The sequence below is a fragment of the Balaenoptera musculus genome, chromosome 18 (assembly GCF_009873245.2).
Source record: "Balaenoptera musculus isolate JJ_BM4_2016_0621 chromosome 18, mBalMus1.pri.v3, whole genome shotgun sequence".
Lineage (NCBI taxonomy): Eukaryota > Metazoa > Chordata > Mammalia > Artiodactyla > Balaenopteridae > Balaenoptera > Balaenoptera musculus.
This window is the reverse complement of record NC_045802.1, coordinates 8,028,021-8,055,373: the sequence shown is the minus strand read 5'-3', so window position 1 is coordinate 8,055,373 and position 27,353 is coordinate 8,028,021. Positions and strand designations below refer to the sequence as shown.

The window sequence follows — 27,353 nt, the reverse complement described above, 5'->3', positions numbered from 1 at the left end:
TGAAATGAAAAATACACTAGAAGGAATCAACAGCAGAATAATTGAGGCAGAAGAACAGGTAAGTGACCTGGAAGACAAAATGGTGGAATTCACTGCTGCGGAGCAGAATAAAGAAAAAAGAATTAAAAGAAATGAAGACAGCCTAAGAGACCTCTAGGACAACATTAAACGCAACAACATTCGCATTATAGGGGTCCCAGAAGGAGAAGAGAGAGAGAAAGGACCCAAGAAAATATTTAAAGAGATTATAGTCGAAAACTTCCCTAACATGGGAAAGGAAATAGCCACCCAAGTCCAGGAAGTGAAGAGAGTCCCAGGCAGGATAAACCCAAGTAGAAACACACCGAGACACATAGTAATCAAATTGGCAAAAATTAAAGACAAAGAAAAATTATTGAAAGCAGCAAGGGAAAAACAACAAATAACATACAAGGGAACTCCCATAAGGTTAACAGCTGATTTCTCAGCAGAAACTCTACAAGCCAGAAGGGAGTGGCATGATATACTTAAGGTGATGAAAGGGAAGAACCGACAACCAAGATTACTCTACCCAACTCTACCCAGCAAGGATCTCATTCAGATTCGATGGAGAAATCAAAAGCTTTACAGACGAGCAAAAGCTAAGAGAATTCAGCACCACCAAACCAGCTCTACAACAAATGCTAAAGGAACTTCTCTAAGTGGGAAACACAAGAGAAGAAAAGGACCTACAAAAACAAACCCAAAACAATTAAGAAAATGGTAATAGGAACATACATATCGATAACTACCTTAGACGTGAATGGATTAAATGCTCCAACCAAAAGATACAGGCTCACTGAAAGGATACAAAAACAAGATCCATCTATATGCTGTCTACAAGAGACCCATTTCAGACCTAGGGACACATACAGACGGAAAGTGAGGGGATGGAAAAAGATATTCCATGCAAATGGAAATCAAAAAAAAGCTGGAGTAGCAATACTCATATCAGATAAAATAGACTTTAAAGTAAAGAATGTTACAAGAGACAAGGAAGGACACTACATAATGATCAAGGGATCAATCCAAGAAGAAGATGGAACAATTATAAATATATATGCACCCAACATAGGAGCACCTCAATACATAAGGCAACTGCTAACAGCTATAAAAGAGGAAATCGACAGTAACACAATAATAGTGGGCGACTTTAACACCTCACTTACACCAGTGGACAGATCATCCAAACAGAAAATTAATAAGGAAACACAAGCTTTAAATGACACAACACACCAGATAGATTTAATTGATATTTATAGGACATTCCACCCAAAAACAGCAGATTAACACCTTCTTCTCAGGGCGCACGGAACATTCTCTAGGATAGATCATATCTTGGGTCACAAATCAAGCCTCAGTAAATTTAAGAAAATTGAAATCATATCAAGCATCTTTTCTGACCACAACGCTATGAGATCAGAAATCAATTACAGGGAAAAAAATGTAAAAAAGACAAACACATGGGGGCTCAACAATACGTTACTAAAAAACCAAGAGATCACTGAAGAAATCAAAGAGGAAATCAAAACATACCTAGAGACAAATGACAATGAAAACACGATGATCCAAAACCTACAGGATGCAGCAAAAGCAGTTCTAAGAGGGAAGTTTATAGCAATACAATCCTACCTCAAGAAACAAGAAACATCTCAAATAAACAATCTAACCTTACACCTAGAGAAACTAGAGAAAGAAGAACAAACAAAACCCAAAGTTAGTAGAAGGAAAGAACATAAAGATCAGAGCAGAAATAAATGAAACAGAAACAAAGAAAACAATAGCAAAGATCAATAACTAAAAGCTGGTTCTTTGAGAAGATAAACAAAATTGATAAACCATTAACCAGACTCATCAAGAAAAAGAGGGAGAGAACACAAATCAATAAAATTAGAAATGAAAAAGGAGAAGTTACAACGGACACTGCAGAAATACAAAGCATCCTAAGAGACTACTACAAGCAACTCTATGCCAATAAAATGGACAACCTGGAAGAAATGGACAAATTCTTAGAAAGGTATAAGCTTCCAAGACTGAACCAGGAAGAAACAGAAAATATGAACAGACCAATCACAAGGAATGAAATTGAAACTATGATTAAAAATCTTCCAACAAACAAAAGTCCAGGACCAGATGGCTTCACAGGTGAATTCTATCAAACATTTAGAGAAGAGCTAACACCCATCCTTCTCAAACTCTTCCAAAAAATTGCAGAGGAAGGAACACTCCGAAACTCATTTTATGAGGCCACCATCACCCTGATACCAAAACCAGACAAAGATACTACAAAAAAAGAAAATTACAGACCAATATCACTGATGAATATAGATACAAAAATCCTCAACAAAATACTAGCAAACCGAATCCAACAACACATTAAAGGGATCATACACCATGATCAAGTGGGATTTATCCCAGGGATGCAAGGATTCTTCAATATACGCAAATCAATCAATGTGATACACCATATTAACAAATTAAAGAAGAAAAACCATACGATCATCTCAATAGATGCAGAGAAAGCTTTTGACAAAATTCAACACACATTTATGATAAAAACTCTCCAGAGGGTGCGCATAGAGGGAACCTACCTCAACATAATACAGGCCATATATGACAAACCCACAGCAAACATCATTCTCAATGGTGAAAAACTGAAAGCATTTCCTCTAAGATCAGGAAAAAGACAAGGATGTCCACTCTCATCACTATTATTCAACACAGTTATGGAAGTCCTAGCCATGGCAACCAGAGAAGAAAAGGAAATAAAAGGAATACAAATCGGAAAAGAAGAAGTAAAGTTGTCAGTGTTTGCAGATGACATGATACTATACATAAAGAATTCTAAAGATGCCACCAGAAAACCACTAGAGCTAATCAATGAATTTGGTAAAGTTGCAGGATACAACATTAATGCACAGAAATCTCCTGCATTCCTATACACTAATGATGAAAAATCTGAAAGAGAAATTAAGGAAATGCTCCCATTTACCACTGCAACAAAAAGAATAAAATACCTAGGACTAAACCTACCTAGGGAGACAAAAGACCTGTACTCAGAAAACTATAAGACACTGATGAAAGAAATTAGAGATGATACAAACAGACGGAGAGATATACCATGTTCTTGGATTGGAAGAATCAATATTGTGAAAATGACTATACTACCCAATGCAATCTCCAGGTTCAATGCAATCCCTATCAAATTACCAATGGCATTTTTTACAGAACTAGAAAAAAAAATCTTAAAATTTGTATGGAGACACAAAAGACCCTGAAGAGCCAAAGCAATCTTGAGGGAAAAAAACGGAGGTGGAGGAATTAGACTCCCTGACTTCAGACTATACTACAAAGCTACAGTAATCAAGACAGTATGGTACTGGCACAAAAACAGAAATATAGATCAATGGCACAGGATAGAAAGCCCAGAGATAAACCCACGCACCTATGCTCAACTAATCTATGACAAAAGAGGCAAGGATATACAATGGAGAAAAGACAGTCTCTTCAATAAGTGATGCTGGGGAAACTGGACAGCTACATGTCAAAGAATGAAATTAGAACACTCCCTAACACCATACACAAAAATAAACTCCAAATGGATTAGAGACCTAAATGTAAGACCGGATACTATAAAACTCTTAGAGGAAAACATAGGAAGACACTCTTTGACATAAATCATAGCAAGATCTTTTTTGATCCACCTCCTAGAGTAATGGAAATAAAAACAAAAATAAACAAATGGGACCTAATGAAACTTCAAAGCTTTTGCACAGCAAAGGAAACTACAAACAAGACGAAAAGACAACCCTCAGAATGGAAGAAAATATTTGCAAACGAACCAACGGGCAAGGGATTAATCTCCAAAATATATAAACAGCTCATGCAGCTCAATATTAAAAAAAACTAATAACCCAATCCAAAAATGGGCAGAAGACTTAAATAGACATTTCTCCAAAGAAGACATACAGATGGCCAAGAAGCACATGAAAAGCTGCTCAACATCACTAACCATTAGAGAAATGCAGATCAAAACTACAATGAGGTATCACCTCACACCAGTTAGAATGGGCATCATCAGAAAATCTACGAACAACAAATGCTGGAGAGGGTGTGGAGAAAAGGGAACCCTCTTGCACTGTTGGTGGGAATATAAATTGATACAGCCACTATGGAGAACAGTAGGGAAGTTCCTTAGAAAACTAAAAATAGAAGTACCATATAACCCAGCAATCCCACTACTGGGCATATACCCAGAGAAAACCGTAATTCAAAAAGACACATGCACCCCAATGTTCACTGCAGCACTATTTACAATAGCCAGGCCATGGAAGCAACCTAAATGCCCATCGACAGATGAATGGATAAAGAAGATGTGGTACATATATACAATGGAATATTACTCAGCCATAAAAAGGAATGAAATTGAGTCATTTGTAGAGATGTGGATGGATCTAGAGACTGTCACACAGAGTGAAGTAAGTCAGAAAGAGAAAAACAAATATCGTATATTAACGCATATATGTGGAACCTAGAAAAATGGTACAGATAAACCAGTTTTCAGGGCAGAAATTGAGACACAGATGTAGAGAAGAAACGTATGGACACCAAGGGGGGAAAGCAGTGGGGGGGGGGGTGGGATGAATTGGTAGATTGGGATTGACATATATACACTAATATGTATAAAATGGATAACTAATAAGAACCTGCTGTACAAAAAAATAAATAAAATACAATTCAAAAATTCAAAAAAAGAAAAAGCAATCAAAGGTTCTCTAATTCTCCCGTTTCTGAGTATATACCACGCACCAACCATTCCACTAAGTACTAATCTCTCCCGGTCAAAAATTATCTCACGCTGGTGTTTTTCCAATGAGAAATCAATGTGATGGTCTTCTGACAAAAGCTGCATAACAGGTGCCTGGGACTTCAGGTTGGGGGATGGACACACACACACACACACACACTCACACACAGGAAGAGCCACTCAAGTGATGTCATACTTGGTGAGAACAATGGTCACCAGTGAATGTATTGATTAGGCAATGAGTCAAAAGAGGAAAAAAGACTGCCCCACGCTTGGAGTCGGTCACCCAGCCCTGAGCACTGTGAGACCAGGATCCAGGCACTGATTCTGCTGGGATGGCTGCTTTAGTAGCCCCATCGCCACCCCGGTCCTGTAGACTGACGTTAAGACTGGAGCAAGTAAGCTCCCTGAGTCGTTTTTCAGATGAACTGATACCAAGTTCAGTATCACTGGATCTGCCATTTGCAACTTGGAGACTGTAGATTCATTTGCTCAGGCAGCTCCCCAGGTACGTTCAAGACCACATTCCAGACCAGGGCCATTGTTCATTTAAGAACCACTTACTACGAAGAGGCCCACCAGCTCCCACAAAATAAACACATAGCCAAATGCCCAAACGCACAAGGGTTGGTCGCAGAGGTAAAATCTCTGAGGATTTTAAGTCTCCTCCCGTGAGGAGTGGCTCGGCCACACAGGGTGTTGTAATGCAGGGAAGGCAGAGCAATGAACCCCTGTGGCTCCTTAAACACGGCTGCTCTCAGATCCGAAGACCCCAGCCCACCCCATGTGGTCCCCGCACACCGGGCCCAGCACAGGCCATCCTACCCTGCCACCCGGAGGGGGGTGCCTCTCCTGCCTTCTAGACGCCTCAGAACCCAGGCCCAGGCAAGGAGGGCCTAGGAAGGAAAGCGTCCCTTTCCCCCGTCCAAAGGCCCACCTCCCAGGTCTCCACGGCCCACCCTGGGATGACTGACAATGATCAAGTTCACACCCTCTGGGAAGAGACCCAACACACAGAGGCGCGGCCCTGCCCTGCCATCAACACCCTGGGGCCCGCTGCCCACGGAATCCGAATCGGAACTCATGGTCACACCCCTGAAGATGCTCACAATATATGGGGGGAGAGAGATGTGTGTAAAAGGGAGTGCGGACACGGGTGCTGATGGGCTGTGAGGCGGGTACGGTGTGTCTGCAAGGCAGCCAGGAGCGGCCTCGCCCCACGGTTCAACAGAAGACGCGGCTGCCAAGCTGACCTGAAGGGGACGGGCGTGCTGCCTGAAGGTCAGCAGTGGCGACCGGCTCCAAGCGGAGGGCACGTGAGCGAAGGCCACGGCTGACCCTTCATCCCGCGAAGTGTGCAACCCGAAGAACAGCCTCTGTCTCGTTCGCCTCTGCACCCTCACAGTGGCCCCCCTGGCATGGGAATCTGTCCTTATTGGCAAGTCAGTAAACTGTGGCCGAGGGAATTAAATCCAACATATTAGCTGTTACTTCCAATATGTCAATCTGAAAAGTGTTCTCCCTGTGTCTTCATGAGGGTAAACACCAGGCTGAGCCAAAGACGGACTGTTTGGACAACAATATTTATCCCATAAATAAAATCAGAAAGGAAAATTCACTTCACTGAAATATAATTTACAAGAAATACAGCTGGATACATACTCTTAAGTTAAAAAAGAAATCATTACTCACCTATGTCATTTTTCTCTGATATACCACTTTTCTCCAAATTCTGTATTTTAAATAAAAGAGAAAAAGATAAATCTCGTCACATAACAAAACTAGCAATACATCAAATAAATATGTATGGTACATATTAACATTTGGGGGTAGACATTGAAAATGAGAGCTTGGAAATGCTTCCCTAAAGAAAGAGACCAAAATTAAGGGGGTGGGGAAAGCAGCAACAATGTATCAATACTTCTGCATCACAGCAGAAGATTCCTATGGGGCCGTTCCTCTCTTATGTGATCCTGAGCAAGTCACTGAATTGAGGTGAGGCTCGCTCTTCCAGAGTAAGATGGTTCATGATGCTCTTGGGAGGCTTAATTTTAAAAACCTGTAAATGCTAAGCGTTACAAACATATCAGAGATAGTACCGATTCTAGTTGTGTGTTCCTCGGGTAAATGAGCTCTACTAATTATCATATTTAACATTTTGGGGGCTCAGATGTACTGCCCTCAAGAATGACACCACCAGGACTTCCCTGGTGGTCCAGTGGTTAAGAATCCTCCTTCCAATGCAGGGGACGTGCGTTCGATCCCTGGTCGGGGAACTAAGATCCCACATGCCGCGGGGCAACTAAGCCTGCACACCTCAACTACTGAGCCCGTGCGCCACAACTAGAGAGCCCCAGGCGCCACAACGAAGATTCAGCGCAGCCAGAAAATAAATAAATAAATATTGTGCTTGCGTGGTGTATCTAAAAAAAACAGAAAAAAGAATGACACCACTGTGTTCTCTCCTACCTGAGAAGCAGCCCTGAGGGCCTGAGTAGGACCGTGGAGGGGGTCAGCCTCGGGCTCATGAGATTTCATGAGCACAGAAGGGACGTCTCAGAGCTGCAGAGCTGCAGACGCAGAAATCTGGACGTGGGCACATGAGCACAGAAGTACCTGATCCTGATCATGGGTAAATCAGGGGAGGAGCTCTTCAAAGGCTTCTCTGACAAAGCACAGAGTGCCAGCAGCTAAATCTGCCACTTTCATTGTCTTCTCTGGCAGAAGGAATTTTCTAACTGCTCCTTTCCATTTGCAACTGCCACATGCTATAATTATGACAAATGGACGGTGGCAAATACCCCTCCATTTTCTTCACAGACTGCAACAAGAAATGCAGTTGTGAGCCTTTATCAACAAAACTGGAACAGCTTAAAAGCCAAGACGCTGCCACAGAGATGTGTCCTCTCAGGATGCAGGAGGGACCGTGACAGCCGATGGAGGAGAGGGAGAGGGACACAGGGGAGCAGCCACCTCTGGTAGCGTATTCTGAAATTATCTTTGTCTCAAGAACAGAAATACCACCGAGTCGAGAAGAACCTCAGAGTTACGTACTGATTCGCTGTACCTCGGGATCAAGTGACACTTTACCTAATCCTGATAAAGCTCTTTTCAGAAGAGCCACTAAAGAAGACTGGAAAGCTCAAGCCACTTCCCTACATGTGCTGAAGCAGAGCCAGGCTATCGTCCTAGGTTAGCGCGTGTGGACTCACTGCCCCTCTGGCCAGGACCATGGCCTGCGCTCGGGGAGGGAACCCTCGGCTTCCCCTTGGGCCAGGCTGCCTTCTCCTTGCCAGGCCACGGCTTTGGCTGCCAGATGAGGATAATGGAAAATTGGAGATTTTAGATTTAAAAATAGCACTGGAATGGATGAAGAAAATGTAGTCCCTCCATACAACGGCCTTAGAAAGGAAGGGAATTCTGACACCTGCTACGATATGGATGAACCTCGAGCACGGTATGCTAAGTGAAATAGGACGGTTATAAAAAGACAGAGACTGTATGACTCCACTTACATGAGGTACCTAGGACCACTGAATTCACAGAGATGGAAAGCAGGGTGGTGGGGGGCTGGGGGAGGGGGATGGAGAATTGTGGCTTACTGGGTGCAGAGGTTCAGTTTTGCAGGATGAAAAGAGTTCTGGAGACTCCTTGTGCAACAGTATGAATATACTTAACACTACTGAACTGTACACTTAAAAATGGTTAAAATGGTAAATTTTATGTTATGTGTATTTTACCACAATTTTTTAAAAATAGCACAGGAGATGATCCAATCCAACACTCCCCCTTTGCAAGTAAGGGAGGCTCAGAAAGATACAGGATTTGCCCAACATCCAACAGCCATTCCAGCCACAGAGCCAGGATTAAAATCCAGGTCTCTCTCTCCTTTCCAGCATTCCTTCCTTACACCCACTGATAACACATGTCCGGTCCTCCTCCAGAGGCGTTCTTCAGAAAATATGTGTCATTAGATGGAAATATATTTTGAGAGTACACTAAGAGTAATACCTACAACAAAAGTCACCTTTATCCAGAAGTAGAACACAAGAAATATCCTGAACTCAGTGATTCCAGACTAAACAAGCTGGAACAGGAATTGGACTTTCTACCAGATGCCTTGGTAAAACCAAAGAAAATCAACCAAAATTCCACAGCTTTCTATTTGTTATTAAGCCCTGCAGCTCTGACTGCCTGACACAATAGCTAGGACATGATTAGCCATTTCAAATGGCTCAATTTGTAAACTGTAAAAATAAAATATCCAAGAAATACTTGAATTAGGTGAACTGAAACGGAACCAGAATGGTCTTCAGTAATTTCCCCTTTGAGAAAGAAAATTAGACTAAATGAACGAATTGACAGAACATTTAAAATTCTGTCTCCAGCTTCCCTCGTGAAAAGGCTTAGTTCTTCCTAAGAAGAAACACATGGTTTGTTTTATTATCTCTGCTGCCGCATGTTTCTGACACTGACATCAATATCCATCAAAATGTGCTCACTGTCAAAGTTTTCTAAGTCAACGGAATTGCTACTCAGACAGGAACGACATTTGCTACCAGGGCATCTAACCCACAGACAGCTCCTACCCTAGCCAGGAAAAGACAAATCCAAGTCACCCTTCCGTGCAGGTTTTATTTTTAAGGCACAATAGATTTCAACACTTGCAATCCATATATGCGATGCTTAGTTTATAAATCCTTCATTAAAAGAAAATAAAACAACCTCAAAGAATTTGTTATGAAATCTTTTAAGAAGAGACGTAAACTGGCATCTTCTACACGGTTGCAAACAATCACCACCCCCTAGATCTCGAATAAAATGAATGAATCATTCATTTGATGAATGAAGTGAATCATTTCATGAATGAATCATTCATCTGATTCAGATGTGGTCATCATTACACTCAGCTGTAAGCTGGGCCCGTGCTCTAATTCTGCCTCTACCATGCACTAGTTCAGGGCTCGGTTTCAGTGAAATAGGAATCCCAATTACAAGACCTACTTGCCAGGGTTGTTGTGAGGGTTTCGTCAGATGACGTAATGTCTGCCCAAAGCAAATGCTCAATAATTATTAACTCCTACTCTTTTTTATCATCCTCATCATCCGCTTCATATGAAGTCAACAACCGCCATAAAAGAAATTTAACTGATAAAAGCAGTAAGGTCTGTGGTTCCTCTGTTACTTTAATCTGTGTGGGTACCTGTTGAAAGGCTGCATAAGACATTCCTTGCTGTTACAGCAGGTCAGCATGTAAACAGGGAATGGCACTGCTCTAGGTGGTGGACACACACCCACTTCATCTTCAAAACCGCTTTTTGAGGGCAGTCCCGTTACCCCGTCTTACAGACGAGGAGGATGGACACAGTGAGGTCTGGTGAGTCCCGCAGGGGTTCAGGGTTGTAGAAGGGCCGTGAACCACAGCAGTCTGGCTCCAGAGCCCGGCTCTAAGCCTACGTCCCACAGGGTCCAGGATCACAAGCCAGCACAGAATGTAAGGCCGGGCAAAACTGCAACTGGGAGACAGTTTGGTGGCTTGGCTGAGGTAGCAGCCTGAGCCCGAACCTGCGAGGGCAGGCTCCGCGGAAAGCTGGGGTGGGTGAGAATCTGACAGAGCCAGGGGCCAGGAGCCCAGGACGGGAGCCTGGGCCAGAGGTCAAGCCCCGGGCAGGATGACAGGGCACCCGCAGCCTCGGGATTCTGGTAGGAAGCCGCCAGCTGCCAACCAGCGAATCTGAGCAGTCTGGGGAAGGACCCCAGCCCTGAGCAGGGCTGGCCTAGTTCTAGGGAACCAGAGCCCTCGACCAAAGCGAGCAGTGCGGTGAGCAGGACGGAAGGCGGCCTTCTGGGCAGCGGTGTCAGATCCCGATCGGTTCTGCTAAGAGTGACAGACTAATGATAATCCCGGATTAACGCGGTTATTGGTAACAGCCTTAACGCCTATCTCAGGTTCATCGACAGATGACCTTGGACAAACTGATTCTCCTCCATCTCCCAGCCTTGGGTATGGGCTACAGTAGACATTTTTTTTTTAATTTTTTTAAAATTTTTTATTTATTATTTATTTATTATTTTTATTTTTGGCTGTGTTGGGTCTTCGTTTCTGTGCGAGGGCTTTCTCTAGTTGCGGCAAGCGGGGGCCACTCTTCATTGCGGTGCGCGGGCCTCTCACTATCGCGCCCTCTCTTGTTGCGGAGCACAGGCTCCAGACGCGCAGGCTCAGTAGTTGTGGCTCACGGGCCCAGTTGCTCCACGGCATGTGGGATCCTCCCAGACCAGGGCTCGAACCCGTGTCCCCTGCATTGGCAGGCAGATTCTCAACCACTGCGCCACCAGGGAAGCCCCTACAGTAGACATTTTATCACTGCCGCTCCTCATGGGATTAATGGCTTTTCAGCTCTGCAGCCTAAGCACAGATGGGGTTAACGGCCTTTTGTCAAGGGCTTTAATACTTTTGCATGAAAGATGACACTAAGATATAGGACTCACCTTATCTCTATCTCTATTTATATATGCATTTAAGGCCAAATATATATATATTTCCTCTTTTGAAAAGATTAGCAAAAACCTCCATTTGAAAGAATGGGCTATAATTTCTAAATTTATTACACAAAATTTTAATTCCCTATTAATAACCCTTAAATTCATTATAAACGAGCCTCATTATTGCCAAACACACACGTGACAATGCACGTGACAATGTAATACAAAATTGCAGTGTGAAAAATTCAAGGAGTCTGAAAATTTGGATTCTGACTTCACCTTTTAATAGCCATGTGACCTTGATCAAATCACTTAACTTCTCCAAGGGTAAATTTTCTCTGCTCTCCATGGGAATGTCTGCTTTGCTTAGCAATAACATGATCACTGAGAAAATCAAATTAAATGAAATGTCTGAAAATGCTTTATTAATCACAATGAATCTTAAAACCGTAAGGAATTATTATTTGCATTTAGGGATCCCATGGTATAGTTAGAACAATCATACTCTGTTGGTAAAAGAAACATTCTATTTAAAATGCTTTTATACTAAATTGTGAGGTAAAAAAATAGTCAACTGAGCCTTAATTAATGTGACAAAAACAACTCATATTTTTAAAATATTCTCTTTCTCATATGCTAAACTGATCTAACGCAACCCCAAATGGTAAAATTTAGATGCAGTTCTTGAATGCGACCAATGATGGAAAAGGAGCAGCTCTGAGATTTGGAAAAGTGCTATCCCCTCTCCATGGGTTCCCCACGTCTTGGTTTCGGGTTCTGACTGTGCAAGGAGCCTGGCAGTCACCTTTGGGGTCTCTTGACCAGTCCCCAGGATGCCCTCTCAGACGGTGCCACCTTCAAAGTGAGGGACACTCAGGCTCTTGTGACCCTGACACAGCATAATCCTTTCACAGGCTGGGAAAATTAAGGCCAAGGTTAAGACGCAGTAAGACTGGAGAAAACTACGGTATCCAAGCAAGACTTCTAAAATGTCTAGCTTCATAACCAAGCACCTTTTTTCTTAAAATGAAATTTAAAACCAAGTGGATCTGCCTTAACTATAAAGGATTTTTTTTTTTCCAAGCAAGCCTATCTGTAAGTTGCTGCTGTGGGTTCAAAAATCTATGTTAACCAACATTTCATTAATTCATTGAAAGATGAAATCATTACAGCTCCTATTAAAGAAAATACAGACAAATCTCAGATAGGAGGAATAGATTTGACTTTACAATTAGTACCTTAGACTGTTTGACTTCCTTCTTCACATCTTTAGAAACCAAAGCAAAAGCTGGAAAAAAAGAGAAACATTTTTACATTAAAATCAGCAATACGGATTCATTCTCATATTCAACAGTTTTACTTGAAATGGGGAAAAAAATCATACTTTAACATGATCAATTTTGCTCATTTTTAAAAGCACCTGCAATTGCTACAAACTGGTACCACAGGCCGCCTTTCTCCAGACTTAAGATTATCCATCGGTGTGAAGGCAACATGCTTAGGTTACCAGCTAAGGAAATACTACATCAAAGGAGTTAGGATCTGAGTATACCATTCGTGTCTGTAGCTATAAACCACAAGATAGATGCATACGGAATACGACTTCTTAGAAACCTGGATTCTGGTGCCTCCTGAAGCAAAGGGGAATTGCTGAGAATCGAGCAGGAAGAAGTACACATTTCTACTCTCACACCCCTGCCAGAGCCTGGCGGGCCGCAGAGCTAAATCTGGGGCAAGCTTTCCGCCTCGGCGGTTTTGGGTCAGCAGCGCGCTGCACACAGGGGAGAGTTACCAGAACCCTGCTGAAGCCACGGGGCCAGGGGAGCGAGAGGAATTAGCATCATTCCCCGTTTAGAATGATTTAATGTTGTGAGTCGGAGCGCGTAAACAGACAAGGATATCCCTAGAGACGCATCCAGGCTCCACATTAAAAATAATAATAATAGTAACCTGACAGTAACATGTGGAAAATAGAAAGCAAAATGATAAACCAAACAGTCAGGAAGGTTAACCAGACAAAGAATAATGCCTTAATTTTACAGTGCACTTCTCCTGAAAAGCTAAGAGGAAAGCATTTCGTAGAGTTTGCTTTCTCCAATTAGCATTCCCAGGAAAAAAAACGAGCCATGCCACGGAGCAAGAAGGTACTGAAGGGCTGGCCAGGCAATGCCAAGGAGCAGTAATGCAGTGCCAGGACCATGGGGGTTGGGGGGTGGTCCCTGGGCAGCAGGAGGTCCCACTCAGAAGCAGGAGACAACGCCACCCATCCCGAACCTCTGACCCCTCCCACCCTATCTATCCCCAGACATCCGCTACCTCAAATTCTCTCTCAACCAACATTTGCTCAAAGGAAATAATCTAACACGTATTCACGCTAAGAAGCAAACGACTAACGTGGTTTAATCATTCCCACTTCCAGGATGACATTTCAGAAGGCAGGGTGAAATCCAAATGAACCTCTCTGGGGGAACTGAGATGCCAACAGGTGTTGTATGTGGCTCCCGTGAGTAAAGCCCACCACTGCCCCCGCCCTTCCCTCTGCTTTATTCTCCTCCAGAGCACTTACCACCACTGACGTAATATATACTTATTTGTTTACTGCTTGTCTTATATATTAGTTTAATGTAAGCTCCATGAAGGCAGGAATATGGGGTGTTTTTCTTTAGGAATGTGGTTTTATGTACTGTTTGCCCCCAAATCTAGAACACAGCCAGCACACAGAAGGTCAATAAATATTTATCCACATGAGTGACTGAACGAATGAATGCAAGTCTTCCCAATCCGTCACTTAAGGGCCGTCTCCTCCTTACAACGAACATTGCCAACCCAGCAGAACAAAGGAGCTTAGTGCCCCCATTTAATTTATGTTCACTAGGGTATGATCTGCTTTCTCACTTTTTACGCACACACGCACACACACACGCCAAGGCAAATGCAGAGCCCAAATCATTCATTAAGTTCTAAGAAGAGAGGAGAGATTTAACCTCAAACACCATTTAAATTCTGCTTCTGGGTATTTAATATTTTGGTTTTGTTTATCTCTAAACTAGCATGCACATTTAAAACCCTCAAGAAGATCTCAAAAATAGAATTATTAATAAACATCATACAGGGAGGTTGCAACACATCAACACCACCCAGCATCACAGAATTCCAGAAAACAGAACACTGTAGCAACTTGCGGGATATAAAAACTGAGGTCAATCTAATGCAGGACCTGAGACTCAAAAATCCATCTTCCCCAAACCCTTCGATGCCTTATTCCAAACATGGACAGTCAAAGCTCTCTGGGTAAGAATTTCCTCTTTTTTTTTTTTTTTTTAAATTTATTTTTATTTTTATTTTATCTGTGGCTGCATCAGCTTTTTTTTTTTTTTTTAATTATTTTTGGCTGTGTCGGGTCTTTGTTTCTGTGCGAGGGCTTTCTCCAGTTGCGGCGAGCGGGGGCCACTCTTCATCGCGGTGCGCGGGCCTCTCACTGTCGCGGCCTCTCTTGTTGCGGAGCACAGGCTCCAGACGCGCAGGCTCAGTAGTTGTGGCTCACTGGCCTAGTTGCTCCGCGGCATGTGGGATCTTCCCAGACCAGGGCTCAAACCTGTGTCCCCTGCATTGGCAGGCAGACTCTCAACCACTGAGCCACGAGGGAAGCCCCCAGAATTTCCTCTTTTATCAAGAAAAATAACCTTCCCAATTTAACAAGTTTAGTGACCCCTCAGCTAATAACCAGGGTTAGTCTTACCTCACTTTTTTGCCAGACCAGGTAGCTATGTGATAAAGAAGAATATGTCAACACAAAAGCCCCTGCCCTTCAGAACACAGACTCTGTACTGAAGAAAAACTGTCTAGTTGGTGTTGGTTCTAAATACTACTAACACATCACCTTTCATAAATAAGCAACTAATATTAGTTGACAGTGTTACAGTTTAAAGTAGGAATTACAGAGAGGAAAGATGTTCCCCGTAAGTCAAGTGAATTCCACAAATCCTCCCTGTCTCTATGGAATAAAGACACCATAATTTTATTCAGACAAGGCTGCACTGAGGGAAGGGTAAACTAGATTTTAGTTCTCCCCAAAAATACATCGGCCTAATGGTAAAATATCCTTCTAAAAAAAAGGAAACAAAACATATTTCTCCCTATCACTCTGCTGTGAAACTAAGAACTCCTTTTTCCCACGATAGAAATAAATTACACAATATTTAAAGCGATAACATAAGAAATGCCGTTACTTTCAGGCATAAGAGCAAATCATAATATGGCAAGATAATCCCCATTAGATGAATATTACAAAAAAATACTAGCTGGTTTTATCTTTGCATTTCCATAATCTAAATAAAACAAATCATCAAGGAACCAAATGCAGTTTGAAGGCACAGAATATGCTACACCATTAACAAATCCAAATTTAAAATAATGAATCATTTACAGAATTCCTACCAACAAAATGCCAGCTTTTGCAGTTCGTGGAAATGAAGGAGAAATGGTGCTGATAGAGGAGGAAAGTGAGAAAAATTAGCAAGTGAGGTAAGAAACGACCTGTCACCTTCAACAACCCTAACAAGAGCACAGAGTAGGTATCTCACATAGCAGGGGGGGGGGCGGGTGGGGGCCGGGGGGGCCCCCTGAGGCTCAGTGTTTGCTGTCTGGCTTCATAATTTCCAGGTTCAGTGGGGGAAAAAAATATTCTTGAAAGCTTGGCCTTAATGCGCAGTTGGAGAAATAATCCAAAGTAAATCATGCTCTTCTATGCCAAACTGCTGTTTAAAAGTAATTTTCCCTTTTCTATTTTCAACATGAATTCCTGTGAGTTGCTACAGGGAACTATATTTAAAGTGCAAATCAGGGCAGGCAAGAGAAATAAGACCTTTCTCGCGATAACTTTAAATGATTCAAGCCAGCTAATGTGCATTAGCACACCTATCCCGAGAGATAAATCAAATTGTACAGCTAACCTGGGCCTAAGATTTATAGGCCAGCCTAGCCCTCGAGTGCGAGAAAACGGGAGAGGAATTAATTGCAGTGATTTAAGCAACACTAACCTACTGTCTTCTGTTCCTGGGAGGGAGGGAGGGAGGCAGCAGGACCAGCCCAGGCAGGAAGGCGACTGCGCCTCCTAACGCCTAACTGTTTCGTTCCTGTGCCGGACTTACCCTCCCAAGCTCTCCCGGTAACATTTATCAGAGAAACCAAATTAAACACCAAAAACCGAAAGCAGTAAGACGTTCAATGACCCCCTCAGAAGAGAGCTGCGGGGATGAAGTGAGACGAGGCGGAAAGTGTCCAGCGAGGGCTCAGCACAGACTAAAGGCTCAGGAGGTGCTGGCGGTAGCCCTGCTGGAAGAGGAAACAAACGATCGACCGCCGTGGGGCCGGGTGGTCGTGGGTCCTCCACACAAGCCCGGAGGGAGGGATCTGAGCCGGGCCGGACAGGTCGGAGCTCGCCGCACCCCCGGGAGCCCGCGGCTGGAGCCCCCTGGCTCGGGGCTCCCCCTGGTCCGTTCTTCTCTGCGACCTACTTCACTGAACAGGTTTCAGTGGCACAGCCTTGCCCCAGCGGCTCGGGCTCCCCAGGGCTTCCAGGTTTAATCGCAGCTCCTCCGAAGGGGCCTGAAGCTCCAGGATGCAAGGCCTGCAGCCAATTTGCTTTGTTCCAACTACCTGCTTTGAAGATAATCCCTGGCAGCAGAGGGAACAGAAACAAACGTGCTTGGTCCAGGAACTGGGGCAGGACCTGCTTTCCTCATCCTCCTCTGACAAATCCACTGTCTCCAGGGTTGTGGACATGTCGGGGGGGAGGAGGGGGCACCCAACCACAGGATGGAGGGCCCGTCACTACGCAGGGCTGAGGACAGAAGGCAGAGCCAGCCACTGGGGATCCAGTGGTGGAGCCCATGGAACGGGCCCAGAACAGGGCCTGGCACACGCTGAGGGCTCTGGGCGTGAGCAGCTACCGTCACTATCATTATTAATCTATGCTATTGTTTGTTCAACAGAAAATCAAAGAGTGGCTGCATGTATTATGGGCCACACGTCATGCCAGGAGCCGGGTGAAGATGAATAAGCAGCTCCCCAAGGAGCTAATGGTCTCACGTGACAGACGAGTCCCTTCACCAACGACCAAGTGCAGATGGGCACCCTCTGATGGCAGCTGTTCTAGTGGCACCTCCAAGGGAGCCCCTGAAGAGGGAGGGCAAAGCACCAAGCAGGGCAGCAAGCTCAACGCGGGGCTTGAGCAAGTAAACTCCAGACAGCAGAGACTTCAAGTACAGAGGAGGAGGCCTGGAAACAGGCTTCTGCACACAAAGCACATTAAACAGCCCAGTGTGCCCAGACCATGGACAGCCGGGGGGAGGGGAGCGACCTGGGCGTGGACAGCCAGGGGGAGGGGAGCGACCCGGGCGTGGACACCCCGGGGGGAGGGTGTGGCTGGGGCCAGAGGTGAGGCTGGGGATGACAGGGCCACACGGGAAAGGGGTTAGTGCTAGGGAGTCTGGTTTTGTTCTGAGTGCCATTAAAAGCTTTGGGAGGCTTTTAAGGAGGGGAGTGCCATGTGGAAATGTGTGCCCTAGACAAGTTTCCAGAGGCAGCGTGTGGGGTGGGCTGTGGAGGGACAAAGAAAGACACACGCGCATGCCAGCTGGGAGGGTAACGGAGCCAGGCAATGGGAGGTCAGGGGCTGACTTAAGACGAGGCGGCGCCTGGGCAGAGCGGCGTGGGGAGCGAGAGTGGAGCTGGAGACACTGAAGAGGCAGAGCCTCCAGGCCTTAAGAAGGACGCTGCAGGTGGATGAGCGCAGGGAAGGAGCGGGCAGAGGACGAGTGCAGGTGACTCCGGGTTTCAGACCCGAGGGGCGGGTAGACTGGGGTGCCCGTCACACGCTAGAGTATAACGAGCGGTGAGCGGATTGTGGGAAAACTCAGTCTGGTTCCCAGTCTCCCGAGGTGCTGCCGGGCATTCAAGCGGACACACCCCACGGCAGCCTGGGCCCCGGTGAGCCGCTCGGCGCAGAGGCGCTCAGTGTGTCCACGCGCAAGGGAACTGAGGGCGCAAGGCTGGACGGGGAAGACGGGAGCAGGGGAGCCCCGATACCTCAGGGACAGAACTGGAAAGGAGACAAAAAGGCATGGCCAGGCAGAGAGGAGGAGGCAGGCGTGTAAGGCGCCTCCAAGGTGTCCTTTGGAGGAGCCCTCTCCTCAAAGCTCCACAGAACGCGGGAAGACGCCGCATCGCGGGACCCCGTGACCACGCGGACGAGCGCAGCCCCCGGGTCACACGTGGAGCCTAACTCACACACCACGTGCCATCCAACCCGCCGCTGAGCAGCTCAGTAACGAGGCCTCTGGGCGCGTCCGCCTCCCCCCCTGTACAGCGGGAACTTAAACCAGGGAGGACTAAGGCAGTGCTCGTACACGTCCAGGGCCGGGCCTGGCCTGCGGGAAGAGCCGCAGCTGAGCCGTTTGCTCAGGTGCCGGGTACCAACAGCAAACTCTCAGGGAAAGAGATCTGCCGCCCTGGGGACAATGCCAGCGCAATTCTGCCAGCACAGCAGGTGGAGAGCTGGATGGCATTTCGTGTTGGGAACCCCTTTGCGGTGTTCCACGGGTTCACTTACAAAGGATGCAGCCAGTTGGGAGAAGCAACGAGAGGCGCAGCCCCTTGTGGCAGGGAGCACACAGACCTGACATTCCTCCTCGCCCGAGCCCACGGCTGCCCACACTTGCTCTCGTACCATCTGAAACACGTCCCCTGCTTCCTCACAGAAGTCAGTGGGAAAGTGGAGTTTGGAACACAGATTTTCCCTCACTTGGAAACGACGTTTGCCAGGACCAATATATTCTACGTGCCAGAGGGTAAGCATACGCGCAGGAAGGACACTAAATGGGAGGAAAAAGAAGAAACAGGAAATAACCATGTATTTTAGGAAGGAAAAGATCTTTGGCTTCTTTGATTCGTATCTCATTTAAACAGATGATACGAAAACCCATATGCCACTCAGGATCTGAACACAAGAAAATTCTAACTCAAACAGAGCTTGGGGAGAGAGTCATAAGCACGTTCCACAGGCTGAGTCATGGGTGAGGGGCCGAAGAATCCTGACCACACAGCCCACTCCAGAACACACAGAAGGGCTCCGGGAGAGCAAACATACAAACACGAGGAAATGGGCGCTCCGTACAATTCCTTTACACAGCTACAGTCTACTCAGCAGTCAACTGTCAGGCTCATTTATGCCTGGCTTTTGGTATCTTAATTTTATAACATAAAAAGTCGGTCCCAAAAAGCACCCCCGTTGGTGCCACTGAATCCGTGGCATCCACAGCCTGAGGTGTTCTAGCGCCTCTGGGAACTCACCTGTCTATTATCCAGAAATCTCTGCTCCAACAACGTACTGCTCCTGTTTTTGAGACTCATGCCCCACGCACTACAGCCCCCCCCAGTAGCGTCTATAAATCTGCCGAACGATGCCGGAACCAGAGGAAGACTTCTTAGTTCGAGCTCTGGGGTTTCTAGTTCCCTTTCCAAAGAGACAGAACACCTGACTGCCGAATATCAGGCCTCAGTTCCACACTTTGCTCTCTCCAGAACAGCTCCTTACTTCATCTCAAAGACAAAGCAACCAGCAATCACCTTCACATTCTACAGACGTGCAGGAAAATCACCCAGTAACAGTCCCAGTTTACACCTGGGCCAGGGGGGCCTGAGAAGGGCTCTGCACCTGCCAGCACACACGACTCACCTGGCCCCTTATTAAAGATGCAGATCCATGGGGCCTCATTTCGGCTCTCTTGAATCAGAAAATTCTCGGGCTCGGACCCAGAAATCTGCATTTTAACAAAGGGGACCTTAACCAAGGGGACTCTTTAAGACCCTGAGGTGTTTCCGTATGTGCTGAAGTCTGACACGCCCTGGGATGGTCAGGGAGACTGGCACTCAAGGGAACGGAACGAGGCTTTTCCCCAAACAGGCTCTGGCCATTTATCTTCCTTTACCTCCTTCATTCCATAAATGAAAAACAAGCTCCTGCATATCCACCCTCGAGGATCTGGAGAAGATAAATTCAGCGTGATGTGCAAAGAGCCTTAAGCTTCTTATGGGAAGCAATGACGTAAACCAAAACATATCACCTTTTCAGATCATAAAATATTCCTTTATGAGTGGAAGCAAGTCGTATCCCTCGGAGAGACCAGCATTGCTCTACTTGAGATGCATTCAAATCTTATTTGATGGTACTTTAACTCATTTGTTTTGTCTAAACCTACAGCTTTACATCGTATCAGCTTTACAGATAGACTGTTTGCTTCCCCAACTTCTTCCAAATCTTCAGTACACATACATTTTGAGTAAACGTTTAAATAAATTTATGTTGTCAATCAAGGCTCTCTTCTTTAAAAAAAAAAAAACTCAAATTTCCCCCAAATCTCTCCTGAGCTGACCTCTCCTCTGAGTTCCGGACCGGCAGATCTAACTGCCCACAAGACATGGTACCTAAGCATCTCATGTGCACCCCCAAACTCAACTTGACCAAATGGAACTCATCATCCTCACCTCCCCTTAAAATTAAAAGTAAATTTTAGAAAACCATCTGGGTACTTAATGCCACAGAACTGTACACTTAAAAATGGTTCAAATGATTCATTTTATGTTGTATATATTTAACTACAATAAAAAATTTTTTCTTTTTATTAAATCTGGTCCCTCTCCATCAGTGCCTGTATCAGTAAACGGAGGCGCTCTCCACCTACAGCTCAGAGCAAGAACCTATGACATCCTTGACCCTCCTCTCAGCCCACAGGACCAGTCAACCACAGCGCCTCAGATTCTTAATCAGCTCTCACGTGGCCTCCTCACTGGCCCCTCACGTCCACACGGGCCCCTCCCATCCCTGTTCTAACGAGCGTGAGCTTCTTAAAATGGAAGTCAAATCACTGTCACTCTCCTAAGACAACCCTGCAATACCCCCTACCACTCTAAGGACAAAGTCCAGAATTCCTCCCCCAGCCTTCACAGCCCTGCATAAGCGGCCCTGACTGACCGTCCAGCCCCTCCCCTCTCCAGCCCTGTCCTTTCTCCACCAGCTTCCTCCAGCACAGCTCTGCCCCTGCGGGCGTGCTTCCCTCCTTCCTCCCTCCCTCCCTCCAGGTACCTGATCTCTGCTTCCCCTTTGGGTCTGAGCTCTGATGTCCTTCCTTGAGAAACTCCAGCGTTCCCTGGTGGCCTAGTGGTTAGGAGTCCGGGCTTTCAATGTTGGGCCCTCTGGGTTCCATCCCTGGTCTGGGATCTCAGTTCCCAAAAGCCGCACGATGTGGCAAAAAAAAAAAGGAAAAAAAAACTCCAGGGTTTCTCAGCCCGGCACTATTGACGCTTTGACCGGATGATCGACTCTTTTGGGGTGGGAGGTGTCCCGTGCACTGCAGACCACCCAGCAGCACTCCTGCCAAACCAGCCCCTGTGACAGCCATCTACAAGCGCTCCCTGGGGGGCAAGATGGCCCCCTGCTGGGAACCACTGCTCCAGACTCCAGGTAAAAAGCCACAACCGTCCCTGCAACACTTAGCACAGAGCCCTGGACGCCGTCACCACAGCACCGGGCAGGCTGCAATCCTGCTCCTGGTGCAGTTCGTGTTCAATGTCCCCTTCAAGACTGCAAGCTCCACAAGGGTAGGGACAGACTAGATCAGTCTCCTTCCTGCCCTGTCAACCCCAGGGCTTGACACATAGTAGACAGTACTCGACCCTTCCGGAATAGATGAAGAAACTGTGAGTACAGCTCTTCCTTTTAATACTATTTAAGTTATTAACACGTTCTCCTAGTTCAAATCAGCACCTACACTGAATCTGTTTTCTTTGGAAGGAGCTTAGTGATCAGACGGTTGAAATGTGACATTAAGAGAGACTCTCAATCACTAAGAGGTCTGATAAACCCCTGACACCCACCATCATTTTTCCTTTATATTTGGAAAGATGGAATTAGCACTCCTGTATATTGTTCTTCAGCAAGAATCTGCTCAACACCAAGATGGACTACCTGTAATGCTACAAGGAAGCAAAACGTGTAACATTTGCAAATTAGGCTTGCTGTATAATGTTTCTAATGAAAGCAAAACACCTGGCCCTTAATGGTCCAAATGAAACCAGTAATTACCACTTGCTCAAGTACTGGGCCCACAGTGTTTTCCTCAGAGGTAGTTAACAAGAGGGTCTGGACATCTCCTCCCCTCCCCCACCCCCATGAGAAACAGCTGCTCTTCCTCCCTCGCCTTCCACCACCCGCCCCCCCCACCCCCCAGCCTGACTACTGGCCACAGGCCAACTCCCTTGGGTCAAGTCCATGAGCAAGGGGGCCATGCCAGCTTGGGGGTCCTGGACCACCTGGACAACAGAGAATCCATCCAGACGGTTAAAATCTGTGCCAGTAACATCTGAGTACTGCTGAGGAAATAAACGGAAGGCTTAAAAATCCAAAATAAAAAAAACACAAACCAACCTGGAGCCAGGTGTGACTCTTAGGGTCCTAAAATGTCTGACTTACTGCAATGAAAAGAATCTGAGCAAGACCTGTCTCAGAATGAAAAATCACCCCTAATTTTGGCAGGCGCTAAGAAATATAATCCCGACTCAGAGTAGACACAGGGATTCGAAAGACAAACGTTAACATCTATTATTTTACCACTGGTTCAAATACGCTTCTTCACAGATGTTATCAATTAGAATTAGGTTTGGCTGCATGTAATAAACGCCCCCCCCCCACACCAACAACTGAGGCTTAAACAAGGCAGATTTTTTTCTTTCATGCAATACAAGTATGGAAATAGGCAATGCTGGCCTGGCACAGAACTCCACATCCACCTTGCACCCAGGTGGTGCCATCCTTTCTGCTCTACCATCCTTACTACTGGCTTCTGTCTTCAAGGTCACCTCGTGGTCACAAGATGGCCACTGTAGCTCCAGCCATTAGAGTCACATAATAGGCCATGGGAAGGAGGAGGAAACAATGGTAGAGGACCTGCATCTCAGCTGGGTCAGCCACCTTTAATAAGCTTTACCAAGAGACGCACCCAAAGAGCTCTACAGATAGCTCACTGGCTACCGCTGTTTGCAAGGGCCACTGAAAAATGTTGTCCACTAGACACACTGCCACCACCACTACCACTCCTACACCCTTCCCCTTACCCCTGTATTATTAGTCTGCTAGGGCTGCCATAATAGAAACCATAGACTGGGGGGCTTAAACAACAGAAATTCATTTCTCACAGTTCTAGAGGCTAGAAGTCCAAGATCAAGGTGCCAGCAGGGTTGGTTTCTGCTGAGACTTCTCTCCTTGGCTTTTAGATGGATGTCTTCTCACTGTGTCCTCATACAGCCTTTTCTCTCTGAGCCTGTCTGGCATCTCTTCCTCTTCTTATAAGGACGCCAGTCCTATTGGATTAGGGCCCTACCCTTATGGCCTCTTTTAACCTTAATTACCTCCTTAAAGGCACCTCTCCAAATACAGTCGTATTGGGGATCAAGGCTTCAACATAGGCATTTGAAAGACACAACTCAGTCCATAACAGTGCTGATTATCTAAGAGGTTTTTCATCCAGGAAAAGAAGGAACTAGGGGTTTTGGAGTAGCAGATAGCAGATTCTGCTACAACAGAATCAGTTAAAACTGCAAGAGATGGCAAAGTTCTAGTACTTTATCTAGTCTATGCCTCCTGTTTTATATGAGAAAACTGAGACTCAAGGCAACGAGAAGCCACACAGTGGCTGACCTAGAGGCATGAATAAATCTGAGTCTAATACTAGCTTTGGACTTCAGAACTGAAGTTGCAGTGGATTTTGTCTGTATAACCATATGGGTTTAAAATAAATGTTCTATATTGACTTTTCTCTAAAAGCTCAAATGAATATACTACAATTTGTGGGAAAACTAAATTATATACAGTCAGCCCCCACCCCGCCCTTATAAGGTAATATTTAAGGTATCTTTACTCTGTCTGGATTGTTCACATGCTTTGGAACTCCCATCATGTTCTCTATTTCAGCAAGAGTCCAAGAACCCCGATTTCAAGATATACAAAGACTGGGTACCACAGCTTTTTATTTCTTGGTGCCCCTCCACTACATCAAAGCAGAGCTCAATAAAAGGAACTCAAGATTTACTTCAGACCTGGAAGAATACAGCTTCCTCTCTGTACCAACCCATGAAAGCTAGTTCACAAAGCCAAATGTCTCCTGGGGAACTCTTAATGGGTTTTATGTTTTACTTAGCGTGCTTATCTGACAACTTCACAAGGCTAATAGACATCTCTAAAAATATGTGGACATTTTAGTTCATTCTTTACATCCTTTAATGTATTACCAAGTGTGGACAGTGCAGATACTCCCTTACACCAAGTGTAGACAGTGCAGATATTCCCTTACGTGCAGTGAAAAATAGATACACATAGCAACCCAAGTGTGCACTTCAGCCTGTATAGTGAATATATTATATACATGTATTATATCCCCAGTACATCTTACAAAGTGCAGGGCTATAAATAGAATGCCAATTTCAGTTACCACCCACCCCATTTGGTGAGTTGCAAAACGTCTAGGCAGCAGGCCAACTGATGCAGCCAGGAGTCCCCTAGCCCCGGTCCCACCCCTCCAGCCTCCCCTTCTCCCAGGGCTGCCCGCCCCCCTCCCAAGCAATGCACTCTTCCTTCCACTAAAGCAGATCCCCGCCAAGTTCAGTTGCTCCCCACCGTCAGTTATAGCCTTCTCTGCCCAAGGTGCCCAAACATTTTTAATTACGTTGTTACTTACTTAATCACGCATCTGAACAATTACCAGTTAATCTCACTCGATTTTCCCACACTTACTGAGCTCCTATAGACATGCCAGGGGTACACGGATTGAGGTCCTTATTCAGAGAATTTAAGTCCAAATCAAAACGGCTGTCCGGTGGGCTACCAAAACAGCAGTGTACGATGACGCTATGTCTTTTCCTAAATTGCACCAGTCTGCCATTTCTAAAAATCTGAAATTACTGCCTCTTAACAGGCTGGAAACACAAAAGTCTGGGGTAGAAGACAACAACCCTGAGAACACTGAAAAGGAATAATTTTTCCTCCAAGCTTGAACACATCTCATCATGAAAGTCAATTGCAATGATTTTTTTAAAAAACTTTCATCACATTATTTTATGATAAAGGGGGGAGCACGCTCTTGTGAGGAGCATGGAAGAAAAAAGGGAAGGGGCATTACAGCAGCAGCAGACAAGCACTTCTGATGTTTACAGAAGTGTTCTCTAATTTTCCCCCATGAAGACGCAAGATTCGGGAAGGCTTCCCCACGGCCTCCCCAGAGGCACGACCGATACACGGAGGCCCAGCCGGACACCGGTCCTCCCTTCCTGGTCAAGGAATCCGTAGAAGAGGCTGGTGCCCGGTGGGCATTCCAGCCTAGGGAGCCAGGGCAGGTCCGCGAGACCGCTCAGGAAGCCCCGGGGGCACCGCCGGTCGCCCTCGCGGGCCGGGCGGGGCGGAGCGGAGCGCGCGGGGGCCCGGGCCACGGAGCCCCGCCGCCTCCAGCCTCTGCCGCCAGCGCCGGGCGCGCGGGGGGCCGGCGGGGCGCGGGGGGGCCGGCGGGGCGCGGGCGGAAGGCAAGGGGGCGGGCCCGCGGCCGCCGCTTCCCTCCATCCAAAGTTTCTCGCAGTTGCGTTCACTCCGCGCTTCCTGTGGGGGTGGGCGCCGCGTCCTCGCGGGCCGGCCGGCCGCCGGCTCGCAGCGGAAGGAAGCGGGAAGACGCGAGTCGGGCCGCGGCGGCGGCGGGACCCCGCGAGCCGAAAGGGGCCGGGAAGGCGCGCCCCGGGGTCCCAGGGTCCGGGGGAGCCGAGTCCGGCCGGGGCGCCGCGAGAGGGCGCTGCCGCGGGCGCGGCGGGGCGCGGGCGCCCGCGGGGCAGGGCCGGGCCGCCCGGCGTCTCCCTCGGCGCGGACGCGGGGCGCGGGCGGCTGCTCCCGGGGAGCCCGCGCCTCTCCCGTGCGCGCCCGGGCCGCCCGCTACTTACCCAGGGAGCAGGTGAGCAGCGAGAGCAGTGCCGGGAGCGCCAGGCGGCGGCCGCGGCGGGCAGGCGGCCGCATCCCGGTGGCGGGGCTGCGCGCCCTGTCCGGACGCGGGGACGGGAGACGCGCAGGGAACGGAGCTGCGCCGCTGCCGCCGCCGCCCCTGCCGCCGCGGCTGACCCTCCTCCGCCGGCTCCCCTCTTCCCTCCCCCAGCTCCGCGCCGGCTCCGGACGCGCCCTCTGGCGGCCGGTATCGGGAGCGCCCTTCCCGCGCCCGCCTGGCTCGCGGCCGGGGATGGGGTACGCGGCCGGGGCGCGGGTAGAGGTGGCCGCTCCTCCGCGGGGACAGCGCCCTCCTTCCAGGCATCTGACCTCTGCTCCCTGCGGTCTCCACCCCTACTTTTCCTTCCTCTCCCTCACCTAGACCCCATCCTTTGCCTTCGTGCCCTCCCCTCTTACTCCATCACCTCCCTTTCCTTGGTCGCCAGTAAGTCACTGGTGCCCCTTCTTATCCCCAGAGTGAAGCGGGGAGGGATGGGCGGCAGAGGAGGGGAAGGAGAATCACTTTTCTTCCCTGCTAATGTACCATCTGCTCTGTAAAAAAAATCAATAATTCAACTCAACATCGTTGGCACCAATGTTCAACTTTGATGAAGGTGCTTTTAATCAGCTCAACTAATTTACTTCATATTCTTTTTTTAATGGAATTTGGCCAATAGCTTAGGCCTGGAATTTGGCTTTTAATAGAAATTTGTGTAAACGTAATTCTGTATAAATGTAATTTTAAGTGTTCACCATAATGGAAGAGGGAGGGACTTTTATTCAAAAGTCTGATAGAAAATAAATTACATTAGAATGCAGAAGAGTGGAGGGACCACAGAAACCTCCTTTGGAAAGCCCCTCTTGTCCCCAGGTGACTGTCCCTCCCCAGCCGGGAAGATGGTGGCCTAAAAGGAAGCAATTACAGAGGAAGAACTGCAGCCCCCTCTGAGGGTCCTGCACCCGCTCTGCCTCCCC

General features: G+C 46.9%; 1 protein-coding gene across 8 annotated transcripts in view; it reads right to left on the bottom strand.

Moving 5' to 3' along the window:
- The window catches only part of B3GLCT (beta 3-glucosyltransferase), a 115,165-nt gene extending 88,643 nt beyond the window's left edge, over window positions 1-26,522 (bottom strand). For all 8 annotated transcript variants that reach the window (XM_036831874.1, XM_036831875.1, XM_036831873.1 and 5 more), the window contains exons 1-3: window positions 26,342-26,522; window positions 12,547-12,596; window positions 6,518-6,557 (exon numbers count right to left, since the gene is read on the bottom strand). In XM_036831874.1, coding sequence (XP_036687769.1) covers window positions 6,518-6,557; window positions 12,547-12,596; window positions 26,342-26,414 — 163 coding nt within the window. In that variant the 5' untranslated portion in view covers window positions 26,415-26,522. The remainder of the gene's footprint in view (window positions 1-6,517; window positions 6,558-12,546; window positions 12,597-26,341) is intronic.
- Window positions 26,523-27,353: the final 831 nt, after the last annotated feature.